At 35.7% G+C, this 13952-nt stretch overlaps 1 protein-coding gene across 1 annotated transcript; it reads right to left on the reverse strand.

Annotated features, from left to right (window-relative positions):
- Positions 1-2625: 2625 nt before the first annotated feature.
- On the reverse strand, positions 2626-11603 carry LOC144444864 (calcium-activated chloride channel regulator 1-like). The gene is made up of 11 exons (XM_078134415.1): positions 11421-11603; positions 10107-10401; positions 8896-9176; positions 8076-8324; positions 7331-7561; positions 6427-6723; positions 5863-6099; positions 5347-5620; positions 4361-4531; positions 3727-3951; positions 2626-3083 (listed from the first exon to the last, which is right to left on the reverse strand). The coding sequence occupies exons 1-11, from the start codon at positions 11601-11603 to the stop codon at positions 2626-2628; spliced, it is 2901 nt and encodes a 966-aa protein (XP_077990541.1).
- Positions 11604-13952: the final 2349 nt, after the last annotated feature.

Raw genomic sequence — 13952 nt, forward strand, 5'->3', positions numbered from 1 at the left:
AAAGAATTACAGTCACCTGGAGATCGGCTGACTAAAGCGTTCTGATGTAGCTCTGATGGTTTAGTGTTTTATAAACTTATAGGTGCCGCTGGTATAATGTAAAGATGTGTTGGTTCCCTAGCAACATGTATAGATAAACTGACTGTAAATGTCCAAAGACATACCGATATAGGGCAGCATTAGATGAGTCAAATATTTCTGATGACCACATTATGACAGTCTTTGACTTATCATGATGATATTAATCTGGATTGGTGACAGATTGACAGGGAGTGGCTGAAGATGATAATATAGAACCTTTGTACTGGGTTATATGGTGTACAGAACCCATGGCAGGGTGAGCTCAAATCATTTCTAGATAAACCTCTTGACCTATAATCATGCAATTGTGTATGTTACAGGAGAAATGAAGAGGGCATGGTGCTTCACTCCTGAAAATGATGTTTTACGCATGCGCACGCACACGAACACGCACAGACAACTTCAAATGCAAAAGAAACAATCATAAAAGTGCTGGGCAAAGTGGGTATGCAGAAGTAGTCTAAGACAAGTTATCAGTTTGAAAGTAAACAATTGATGCCAGGATTAGGTTTAAAATCATCAACTACATTTTTTTAGCAGAAAACTGTGTTTATTGCATTGTAAACAAATAGCAATGCTTTATAATTTTTCAATGTGATTGGGTACAAGATCCTGCTGTGTACGTCTGTTATGTCTCTGTCGTTGTTAGTCTAGATTGAAGGCTGTGTCTGTCTTTTTCTTAAAAACATCATGTCCCATGAATGAAGCAACAGGACAGCTTCATTTCTTCTGTAATGCCTTCTGTAACAAACTGATGAACTGAAGTTGTGAATTGTGAAAGCTTTCATAATTGTGTCCACAAAGTATTATAGGGGGAAGAAACATTGCACCACAAAATTGTGTCCAATCGCCCTACGACCTACCGTGCTGTCTTCTTTCGTTTAAGTATCCAGGTTGTATTGCAATGGATTTTGTGAACCGGTAAGGAGCATGTGCCTACATAAACTGTTACATGTAGAAGTGTGAGGTTATATATACAAATATACAAATGTACATACAACCACTTCGTTCAACAATGTGTCCTGTCCTGCTCATTTATTAGACCGCACATAAACACATGCACCAAAGAAAGTAAACTGTGAAGTCGATGTGCGCATACATATTCATTCAATATTTATGTCAATCAACATAAATAAAAGTATGAAAGCCAGTAAGGGACATTTTGTAAAATAAAAAATAAAAAATAATCTCGTGAGCACGACATAATTGGTCTCTTGACTAAATCCAGAAAATGGAATATTCCTGTACGTACAGATATACCATTTCATTATGTTTTGATTGCTATGTTTTAATTGGTTACTGTACGTTACCATCTCACGTGAAAACCATTCCCCTTTTTGGCAGGCCGAAAATATAACCCTTTCCCTCAAAATTACGGTTGTATTTACTGTGTTCAAAACTGTACGGAGTATGCATCGTGTTCTTAACACATTTTAATTGAATATATCCCGTATCGAATTACTAACACGTATTGAGCCCAATATACACCCGGCGACTATTAATCAGGATCGCACAGACATTATATTTGAAATGTACGTTATATTTGAAGGCGCATTAAATTTGAATAAATGTCTTCATTTTTGAAGAAGCCTGGCTACTTCTTTTATTCAACATAAATTCAACAGATGTTTTACTGTCTTGTTTCCTTCAAAGTGAAAGTTGTGTCCCAAAATCTCACAAAATATTTGATAGCTTCGACATATATACATTAGTTACTTGCGAATATTTGAGTGATTTTATACCAAAGAGATGATATAATTCGTATATGTTTTACATTGGCAAAATATGTACGTAAAATATCACCGCATTCAGTGTTTTAAAACAGATTTTATTTCTGCTGTTCCATGGTAACATACATTTTAAAAGAATATTTTCACATATATCGTGTGTTAGATTCTATAAAATAAAATCCATTACACTTAACTTGGAATCGTTTTGAAATTTGTTGTTTATAGGTTAGGATATAAAATGAAATGACGTTTGTCTTGTTATTGCAACCTTTAATTTTCTGATTTTCTAACTGCGAATTGCAATTCTGTATTGTGTTTGGGTAACAGACTTCAAAGATACAATGTACTATATTTTATTTCATTTTCAGGATTACAACCGGAGGCAGTCTCATTTACAGGTGTGTTAAAAGCACATACATCTCTTATCAATATATCTTACAGTCTACTAAAATACCTAAAATTACATCAAGTACAACACATAGAGATGACGCTACTAACAGTAAACATACAACAAATTAACAAAATTAAACAAATCTGACTAAGAATTAAGAATAAAGATTTAACGAGACCTCTAAAATTACCTATTTAGAGTGGATGCCAATCTGGGAATTCAATTTCGACATACACCTCTAGCTCTACAAAGCAGAATATTGGAAAAACCCATACTTACTTATATTTGAACTTTAACACGATACTCGTTAATTCTGGATTATTTCATGTACACTCTTTCAATCTGAGGTCCATCTTAAACATGCATAAAATCACAAATAATGACAACAAATATAACTTTTATATTTACAAAACTTGGACTTTACTAATGGTGGCATGTAGTAATGCGTCTTTCATTAAACTCATTCTTGAATCCTGTGTAAGAACTTTCCAAGTCTCTTTCCTTTCTTTTAGCTTTCCTGTACCGACTGGTGCAAATAATAACGATGATAATTATGAGAATGGCGATGATTATTCCCGAAAGAATAAGGAATATTTCCCAGTTCGCCAGGTCATCTCTCGGGGTCATGACAATAGCATTCTGGGCTATGTTAGATATAGCGCCCTCATTGCCAGCAGCATCAACAGCTCGAATACCGAAATAATACGTTTTCCCCGCGTCACTGTTTGGTAGAAACACGACCACAGTTTCCTCTGTGCCAGCTGGTAGCGGTGACGATAACGTCCCAGTGATTAAATCATCATTTTGAACGTTCGACGCATTCTCAAATTTATCCAAGATTTCATTGAAGGAATTGGAACTCCGTAAGTCATAATGGTCAGCTGTATATAAAAGAGATCACAGAACATGTTTATGAAAACACAACAAATTTATTAGATTTTGGTGATAATACAAACTGAAAAATGGAACTGGCACAGTGGAGGATCTACGTACATCACTAGAAACATATTTTTTGTTGCCATAGTAATCAGGATGTGTAAAATAAGAAATCCAGCATCTCGGCCAAACTGTGTCATAGATACGCATTAATTCTCATGATGCCCACAGCCAACTTGGGATATATAAATAAATTGGTTCTTGCTAGTGGGAAATCCAAGTACGTCACCAGAATGTATTATATTGTTACCATGGTATCCAAAGTGAAACATGAAATGCAACATCTTTGTCAAACTTTACTTGCCATAGCGACACCATGCAACCTTAGGTGCCAGCTAGCATGGTTACCAATTCCACAGACAGCTCTAGATATGTGTTGGCAAAGGTGTACATGTGTGCACTATGTTTACTGACCGCAAAAAGACTTGTAATCCCCCCCGCCCCCACACACACTTACCTAATCCCCCTTATCAAAATCACAAGCACACCTGATCTTATAAACGATGTTGTATCACACAAACAGTCAATAGCTAGCCAGTGATATTTATGTTCACATATTACTATATGCTGTAGTATTTGTAAATTTACCTGTCCCTTTATCTAGGTCATTGCCCATCGCAGTCCAGCGAAGAGTAAAAGTTTTTCCATCATAATCAGAAGCTGGACTCCTGAAATCTGATATTCTTGCTGGACGGATTACATCTAAACCTTTCGGCGGAATTTTAACATTTTTATCGACCATAAACGATTCTCCCGATGTCACTCGTCGGAAATCACCGATTGGAACCGACTCTCCCTTTGTGGGGATGACAGCTGTATTTAGAACAAATGACAAACACTACTTTAAATATGTATCTTAAACGACAAATGCATTTTCTCAGCCAGAATATACATTTCCAAATAAATGTATGCCTTTTGCTGAATTCTCACGACTACTGTCTGTCTGTCTGTCTGTCTGTCTGTCTGTCTGTCTGTCTGTCTGTCTGTCTGTCTGTCTGTCTGTCTGTCTGTCTGTCTGTCTGTCTGTCTGTCTGTCTGTCCGTCCGTCCGTCCGTCCGTCCGTCCGTCCGTCCGTCTGTCTGTCTGTCTGTCTGTCTGTCTCTCTATTTCTCTGTCTCTCTGTCTCTCTGTCTGTCTTTGTCGTTGCAGATAATTTTCAAAAATGAACTACCACCTCCCGTATAGTGTTATAATCAAAATGTCGACAAAAACTTTGACTCACAATAATCAGTTGCCATGGCACCCGTATGCCCCATTACTATGATCTCAGCTGTACCATCTTTATTATCAGCCACTACTTGTACTTCATACCGACAGACAGTTTGACAGTGTACGTTAATAAAATCCAGGAAATAGGCTGAGTACACACCATCATGTTTAGTCAAATCAGCACCTATATAAATGACAGTACGATAAGTACATAAATATTCATAAATAGAAATATTTCACCTTCGACAGCAAATAACAACATTTTACGGACTTTAAATAACCATTATAGCCAAACTGAGCGTGATCAGATTGCCGAATTATAAGTATGGTAATAGCCTCATCTGAAATGACTAGATATTGTGAAAAGATTTTTACTATAGTATACTATAAATACTATAATCTAAGATATTCCAGACATTGTTGGTTTGCAAATTTCACACTGAAGGGCCATGATTGAATCCCAGTTATTTTATCAGTGGAGTCAGGCGGATTTACATAGGATTACTTTTTTGTTCAGTATAGTACAAGTGTTTGTATAGCTCAGCCTTCTAGCCAGACAACTGTTTTCTTACCTGATAGAATAATGCATTTCTTACTGCTGAAATGTTCGTTTTCACAAGGTACAGTACATTTCAAATATAGTGTTTTTTTGTAGAGTTCAAGATAGTAATTACTTGTAGAGTTCAGATTGATAATAAAAATATATGTATATACAACTTTGAACTGTGAGATGGTAAACAAGATACTTTAAATGGTTAGTGATCAAAAACACTGGGGTCTGTTATATACTTATAGTCATTCCAATATGTGTCTCGACTGTTTTTGAAAGAATTTAAAGTTGGTGAGGTTACAACAGTAGCAGGTAAGCTGTTCCAGGTGGTCATGACTCGGTTTAAAAAGTAGTTTGCACGTGTAGATTTTGAACTTCCAAATTTCATAACTTCATAATCTCAACGAGCAATTTCAGTAGAATAGACAAACGGAAAAAGTCACACTTACCTACACCTTCGTCTAATAATGGCATTTCGACGACACTGTAATCAGGTAGTTCGATCAAGGCAGTGACTGTTGCCTTGGTAACTGGATTAAAACCTTGGCTAAGGTCAGCATAGATTACAACTGATGGAGGTGATTCCGTGATGATGTCACTGGAAGTTGTAGATGATAATGTCAAAGGTTGTGAAGTTAAACTGACCGATTTAGACTCGATCTTTATTTCTACCGTTTGTTTTACTGAGTCGGGATTACTAATGGTGTAGTTCCATATTCCTGCCTTGAAATAATAATAACAGAGATGTTATACAGTGGGGAGGAAGGAGGGGGAGGAAGGGAGGGGAAACAGTTTTGTATGATCAGAAAGACGTATATTGTCAAGATCACAATGTCCTTCAAACACTTTATCTATCTAAACTAATTCTCGTCACACGATTTATTTTCTGATAGGTCAACAGGTTTCAACTGGTTTCAACAGGTTTCAACTGGTTTGGTTATCAAATTGGGGACATTGGAACTTACCTGGGCTAATCCTGGGATTGTCACGGCTATAGTATTTTTGTCATGTTCAACTTGATATTCTTCCGAGTTTTTATCAAATACTGTACCATCTGGTGCCCGGATGACCGCCTCTACTGGCGTGTTTCGATTTAGATCCCAAAATATAAAGAACACGGTGTGTCTACCAATAGTGGAATCTATCATCAATTCACTTTGATATACATGATACTTTTCAATCTTCGTTTTGTAACTGGCAAGCTGTAATAACATTTCAAAATAAAATAGCATGATTTTAGATAGATGTAAACAAATATAAATTGAAATTGACAAATATTTATTACAACTAAAATGAGATAAATGACCGAAGATGACAATAAAAATAATGAAGTGAGATTATAATTATGAATATGATTATAACGTTTATAGTAATGTCATGAATATTCATTATGCTAATTACTATTATGCTAATTACGATGTTGGTGGATATATAAGGATGTTCATTCGTTCTGTTTGCACGTGTCATCTGTTGTGCAAACATGTACAATGCATATAAAGTACTTTTCAGTGACGTCACTTCTATGTTACCTGTATTGGAGTATCCGGTCTGTAGCCAACACGACTTGTGATGCTGTCAGTAAACCCATCATGCATTGCAGTTGATACGTCACTCTCTGAATACCAGTAAGCATAGCCACCAGTTTGAGCTGATAAATTGGCTAAACCTTGATCTGCTTCATCACTTTGAGCCATGGTATCCACGATAACTTCTTTCTCTATCAAATCATCTATTACATCCTCAATATATGGTCCATTTTTCTCTTCGCCATCCCCGACGAGGAATATGATACCGCCTGCAGCACTCCTACCCCCTTTCTCCAGAACCTAAATATAGGGGAGAGTTCAGTATATATAATTAAAAAGATCTGCCACTATTTCAATGTATTAGATGAAGACAAATTTGATTGGATGGCATTTGCAGTGAAATAAAAATAATACTAGCATATCGCATTTTGATTTTATTTTCAGGTAGCCATAGATATCCTGTTGTAATAGAATAATCAGTGATATTATTTATATGCACTTGTTCCCACAATTCCGATGATTTAACTTCATGTGTCATAAAGTCTTACCATCATAGAAGGGAAATACCACTTCTTACAGTCCGCTTCAAGTTAGTATTCATTGCTCTGTTTTATACAACCACGCGGAAACCAATAAGAAATGACACGTGCAAGATTGAATGAATACAGTTTCTTGTGACATTTTGTCAAAGTGAAATAAACTAATGTGCCACCATACAGACATCACATGCAGATATAGAAACATTGGCATCCCCATGTCTACATCTAGTTGCAGTACATTTTAAATGGTTTATTTCATATTAGACACAATGTACCAATCTTGTTATCTTTCAGTGTAGAATGTGCAGTCTGTGTGGTTGTATCAGACAGAGCCAGTAACTACAAAGATGGAACGAGTTTATACATACCTTGATACCTTCTAACAGTCCACATCCAATACAAGTACCACCAGATGCTGTTTTTGGTAATTTGTCGATTAACTGTTGTCTTGTTTCCTGATTGTTCACTTGGACTAAGTCAGACAGATTCCTAGTACAGTCAGAACTAGAGAACTGCACTATACCAACCCAGGTGTTATTAGGGACTGTGTAACCAATGTAGACACTAGATGCCTGTAGAAGGAGGTCTAATCGCTTGTGCTGTCAAAAGAATGAGTAAACGTGTCACTTGATACGAGTAAATTATTTAAAAACCACATTTTGCAGATAATAGAACAGAACTTCTCCTGACAGTAGAAACACATCGATATTTGTATCAAATGAAAAATTCTACTTGGTTTCAAAAATGTCTTAGAAGTGAATCATAATTTTTAGCTATAAACGTTCCGTTACCATCGTTACCATCGTCAGGGGTCAACGTCCCGTTACCATCGTCAGGGGTAAATGTTCCGTTACCATCGTCAGGGGTGTACTACAATAATGTATGTCTCAATCGGCGATGAAATTTTGACTTCCGATTCGGATTAGATCGGGGCAGGTATTTTGAGTATATGCTTTATTAAACACTAACCACCAAATTTTTGTTCAAAGCAATTTGTAACCTTACTTTGACTGATATTCATAATACACTTCATTACAAATATTGTAAGGATTTATAGTTAGAAAATGGAAAGTCTGTGAAAAGTAAATAGTACAGTTTTCTCTCTTAGCTTACATCGTTCATGCTACCGGACTTGTCAAGTACAAGAACAACTCTCAGATCGACTTCTTGTACGACCCTAAACGATGGTGTGGTGTCCAACTCCTCTCTTGGTGGATTAGCGCCCTCTACGAAGTCATCGTGGTTTAGCATTACATCCCATGCACTCTGATAACTACATTCGTTATTTTGTTTGTTTATTGCAAGACGATTGTGTTTGGTTTTTGGATCCCCGTCACTTCTACTGTGGCAGAATGTAGTAACCTGTCAATAGGTAGGTTAAAGTAATATTTTATTACATTTAATACTGTCAATTCATATTTCAGATTTAAAAGATAAATAAAGATTTATTCCTTCGGAAGATAAAAATGAATTACCTTGCTACGCCAAAAGTGAAACTATTGCGCATTTTTTCAAATCTTTGTTCCTAGCTTATTACATGAAGTATACATCTGGTACAGCTATATTGTTACCCTTGAATGGCTACAGGGTCAAACTTTGAAATTAAGCCATTTTTGTGAGTACTTCTAACCGACTTTGAGCAAAAGGCCAAAAATTCAAAAGGAAGCATTTTTTCTGTATTTTTAGTAAGCTATGATGATTTGTTTAAATGAGAATTCATCTGTGTATGTAAAACACTGTATTTAATATAATGTAAACTTCTAGTGTTACCTGAATTTTCGACTGCATGCTTCAGTCTCTGTCAACAAATTGACCAACTATTCAGAACACGTGACATTGCGATGCTTTGTAGCCATGGCCTTGATTTGACATTGCATTGACCTTTAAGGTCAAATGCAAAATAAGCGATTTCAAACTAATTCTAACAACTTACCGAATCTAAATAATTAGCATACATGTATGACGCAGAAACATCACTGTTTGATGCTGGGAAAAACCTACATCCTGGTTCTGGCATAACTCCTGATTCCGGGTTTGTGTTACATTTCTTGTATCCGTTATGAATGTTAAGTGATTCCCCCGTGACTGATTCGGAGCATCTGGTTGGCTGAACGTGACCATTTTCGTCATAGTAAAAATATTCATGGTCGTCGACAGGGTATTCATCAAATACACCCCATCTGAGATGAGCCCATTCATGAACTACCACTTTACCTAGGCAATGTAATATGATACAACAAAAGGGTTTATACAGCCCATTTCATGCCAGTGTTCACTGTCTCTGTTTTACACACCTACACAGAAACCAATAAGAAACAGTACTGCTCATTCTACATTTTAAGATAGCAAGATCGCAATTTCTCGTTATATTTTGTATAAACTTAGTAAACCATTTAAATGTACTGCGCAGGCGCATACATATATGCAGACGTCAATGTTTTGATGTCTGTATGGTGGGACTTTAGTTCATTTCATTTATGTGTATTCATTCAATCTTCATAATCTTGCTATCTTAAAGTGTAACATGTGCAGTGTGTGATTGGTTTCTGCAAGTGTAACATGTGCAGTGTGTGATTGGTTTCTGCAAGTGTAACATGTGCAGTGTGTGATTGGTTTCTGCTATTTAAAATAGACATTCCCAATGTAATTAAGCGACTGACAATTACATGAAAAAATATCAGATTCTAGTTCAAATCATAAATAACCTAGATCGATTATTTTACATTGATGGATGTACACGTTGTATCGAGTGTCTCTATTTGTTAGTTTTAATATTAAAGGTACAGCTAAGGTCACGAGGTTACCATAACAACATGATGTAAATCGTTATTCTTCAATCAATTGTCCTCGACCTCACTCCAGGCAAACCATACTTGATCAAGTGATATAGGACGTTATAATACACCGGGTCCGATGCGCAGAGATATATGCATTCCTATGACTAGTATATGAGAATGCTACTATACAGCCAGTATTATACGTTGATCTCTTAACACATGCCACTCAACTCAGATGAGACCGTAGTTTAGCGTATATGCTGATGGATTATCTATCCAAACATAATACCTGTCATATATAATATATACTGGATTTGTTAGGCAATGTTAAAGGTTGCTCGACATAACAAAGTACTATTTTCAGTACCTGAATCTCCCCAGTAGAGCGTACTATACTCTTCGTCTTTGACCCAGCGTTCAGTGAAGTGAATAAACTCCCCTGGTTCTCCACAACCACGTATCTGACGAGTGTACGGACTGTCTCCATATTCTGGGTTAGGTTGATCGACAATGACGTTTGCAATGTCAAATCGTTCCGTTGTGGCTACAGCTTCTGTCAGGTCATCACTCCAAGTCCTCGGTATGAGAATAGTGACTTCACGATAAAACGCGCGATGTAAAGTGGCTTGGTGGAGGTGATAAGATGCGCTCGTAAAAATATCCTGTAGAATATGAGAATCAACCGCTATTACGGTTATAACTCTACGCCCTATATTTGGCACATATTCCAAGCAATGCGATCTTTACGTTGACCAAATATGAATGCACAGTATTAAAACGACACACTTTACAAATATTCTACTATATGTACTATTAAAGTGATCTAACAGATTTCAATTTTCTGATATCCTGCACTGTAACACACACACACACACACACACACACACACACACACACACACACACACACACACACACTTTGCCCAGTTCATGAAATAGGCAATCGTGTTGCCCAGGTTATGAAGTGGGTATTGTAAGATATGCCCAGTACATGAAATGAGCATCTTTTATAGGACACACACAAAAAAGAATAAGAATCAAACAACTCTATTATCATGTATTTACAAACTCATCACTTCACAATTCTTATTTTATTATAATTCATGTATGTATATATATATATATATATATATATATATATATATATATATATATATATATATATATATATATATATATATATATATATATATATATGTATATATATATATATATATATATATATATATATATATATAACCAATTTGTATGGCACCAACTCGAATAAGCTTAATTTGTGTTCGTACGAGTCCTTACAAATTTACCAAGTCTCCCTATTGTTGAGTATCTTCGTAACGTTCCAAAAATAACGAAAACGTTTCATTTCGTGATGGTACGTTTAAAATCTTGTTGAAATGAAATACATCTGGCATTTCATTTATTAAAACTGTGGTGGTATTACGTACTTAGTGACTATTGTTGATACCATAAAACTCGGATTGCGTGACATGTGTGTAAATATTGTGACGTGGACAAACTTGAAACTTTTTTTTCTAAATTTTAAGAAGTTATTTTGTAACCATTTTGTATAGGGCAATTATTGGCAAGAAGGTCCTTCACTTGGCATAATACATGTAATACAAAAATAATTCATGTGCAGAATTTTCATGCGCTGTCTATATCTTTCATTTGTGGCTACTCACCTTAATGCGTTCAATGAGGAGTGGATCTTCAGGTATAGCCTCGTGTATGGCTACCAACACTGTCTCGTATCCATTGTCAATTATATTAATTGGATTGCTATTGCCTTCTACATCGGATGCCAAGAAGTATGTAGTCCATAGAAAAAATACTGTAGAGATCTTGACTGAATTTTTAAAACCCATTGCGATCTTTCTATCACAATAAAAGAAGTAAAAAGGTAAATACAGATTTTGAAGTTTGAAATACTTCATTGGCATGCTTAGCGAACCGTTATGAGTAACCCATCCTGTGGAGAAAGGTTAAATAGACCACTCCTTTGGTTTGGCGGTTGGTTCATTATTAACTCGTGTCAGCGTGCCTAGCAACGCGAAAAGAACTGTAGTTGGCCAAATATGTCTGACACTCGTCTAACGGAATTTCATTTGAGTTGGTTAGGTGATTCTGTCCTGGGTTTTGTCAAATTACGGATATAGAGTGTGGACTATTGAGGAACCAAAACCAGTATTTTTTGTATGAACAAACATTGCAATTACAGCATACATTTGGTAGTTTTCACGTGCATGCGTCATAGGTGTACATGTGTGTGTATAAAGTGAAACAGGAACGAACATGTACAGTGAATTTTTTGTATTCCAGTTCCTTCGATAATTACAAGCAATTTTCAAGTGCATGTACACTTTCAAATTGGCTTTAACAACTCAAAAACCAAGGTAAATGTATTGTAAATATTTTCAGTGACGAGCAATTTTTAATGCTTAAGAAAACACCTTACATCCTCTTACCGTCGACCCATAGAGTTTGACATTGATCTTTACACTCGAGAGAAACGGAATTTAATATTGAGTTGGTTAGGTTATTCTGTCCTGCGTTTTGTAAAATTATGGATATAGGGTTTTGACTATTGAGGAACCAAAACCAGTATTTTTTGCATGTATAAACATTGTAGTTACATCACACATCTGGCAGTTTTCATGTGCATGCGTCATAGGTCTCTCTGTGTGTGTGTATATGAAATGAAACAGGAACGAACATGTACATTATTTTTTTGGTATTCCAGTTCCTTCGATAATTACAAGCAATTTTCAAGTGCATGTACACTTTCAAATTGGCTTTAACAACTCAAAAATCAAAGTAAATGTATTGTAAATATTTTCAGTGACGAGCAATTTTTAATGCTTAAGAAAACACCTTACATCCTCTTACCGTTGACCCATAGAGTTTGACATGAATCTTTACACTCGAGAGAAACGGAATTTAATATTGAGTTGGTTAGGTTATTCTGTCCTGGGTTTTGTAAAATTATGGATATAGGGTTTTGACTATTGAGGAACCACAACCAGTATTTTTTGCATGTATAAACATTGTAGTTACATCACACATCTGGCATTTTTCATGTGCATGCGTCATAGGTATAAAATGAAACAGAAACGAACATGTATATAACAATTTTATTTTTGTATTCCAGTTCCTTCCATAATGACCATATTGCAGGCAATTTTTAAGTGCATGTAGACGTTTCAAATTGGCATTAACAACTCAGACTCAAGACTTGTGAATATGTGCCATTGTTCAGACATCAAAGTAAATGTATTTTAAATATTTTCACAGACGAGCAATTTGTAGTTTTTAAGAAAACATCTTAACTCCTCTTACTCATGTTACCGTCGACTCATAAAATTTGACATAAATCTTTACACTCGAGAGAAGGTGTACAACGATAAAGAATTTCTGTTTTAATATCTGATATAAGCTTAGGTGTACCCTCCCCACTTTTTTCATGCAATAAATTACAAACAGTACTTTGTGCAAAAAGGTATACTGGCCTTGCAAGTATTTACTTATACCCATCTTAAAGAGAGAGTTTTAACACGTGCCTCTATTCACACATTTCCTTGCAATAAGAAAACTGAAAAACATCGCCTACCTTCAAACATCTGAATACCTTAGTAGGAGGTGTGCAAAGACTAAGGCACCGCTTTTGCTTGCCGATCAAATTACTGAGGATTATCATGATAAGCTAGCTTTAGGTGAACTTTTATCAGTTGACCGGGACATATCCCTCTATGATAGATATGGCCTGGAACCACGATATGATCAAAACAATATATAATACATGATTGAATAAATGAATTAAAGAAAAGAATACAGGTATTAGCGAGAACGTTATCTCGCCCATTGGCATGAATATACACCTTGTTAATAATATATCTTATAGCTAGACTTTCACTTTGTATGTTATTAAAATCATTTGATGTTTGAATGATCAAACGATTGCTCACCTTCAGAATGACTTGAATTGTCGTAGTAGGAGTATTGTTCGGAGAGGCTTGGTTACATAGGCAGTGTTTGAAGATCTTTTATTACTTGTATATAAATATTTGCTTGTATAATGTAAGAACATTGCATGTATCAAACCATTAACACCTCGGTAATGGAAAACCTTATATAATGCTAATAATAGTAATTGATTCATTCTAAAACCGTTTTAGAGTAAAGCCTTGGAAAAGGATTCACGTGTTGTTCTTCATTAC

Source organism: Glandiceps talaboti, chromosome 13 (genome assembly GCF_964340395.1).
Source record: "Glandiceps talaboti chromosome 13, keGlaTala1.1, whole genome shotgun sequence".
NCBI classification, from domain to species: Eukaryota; Metazoa; Hemichordata; class Enteropneusta; family Spengelidae; genus Glandiceps; species Glandiceps talaboti.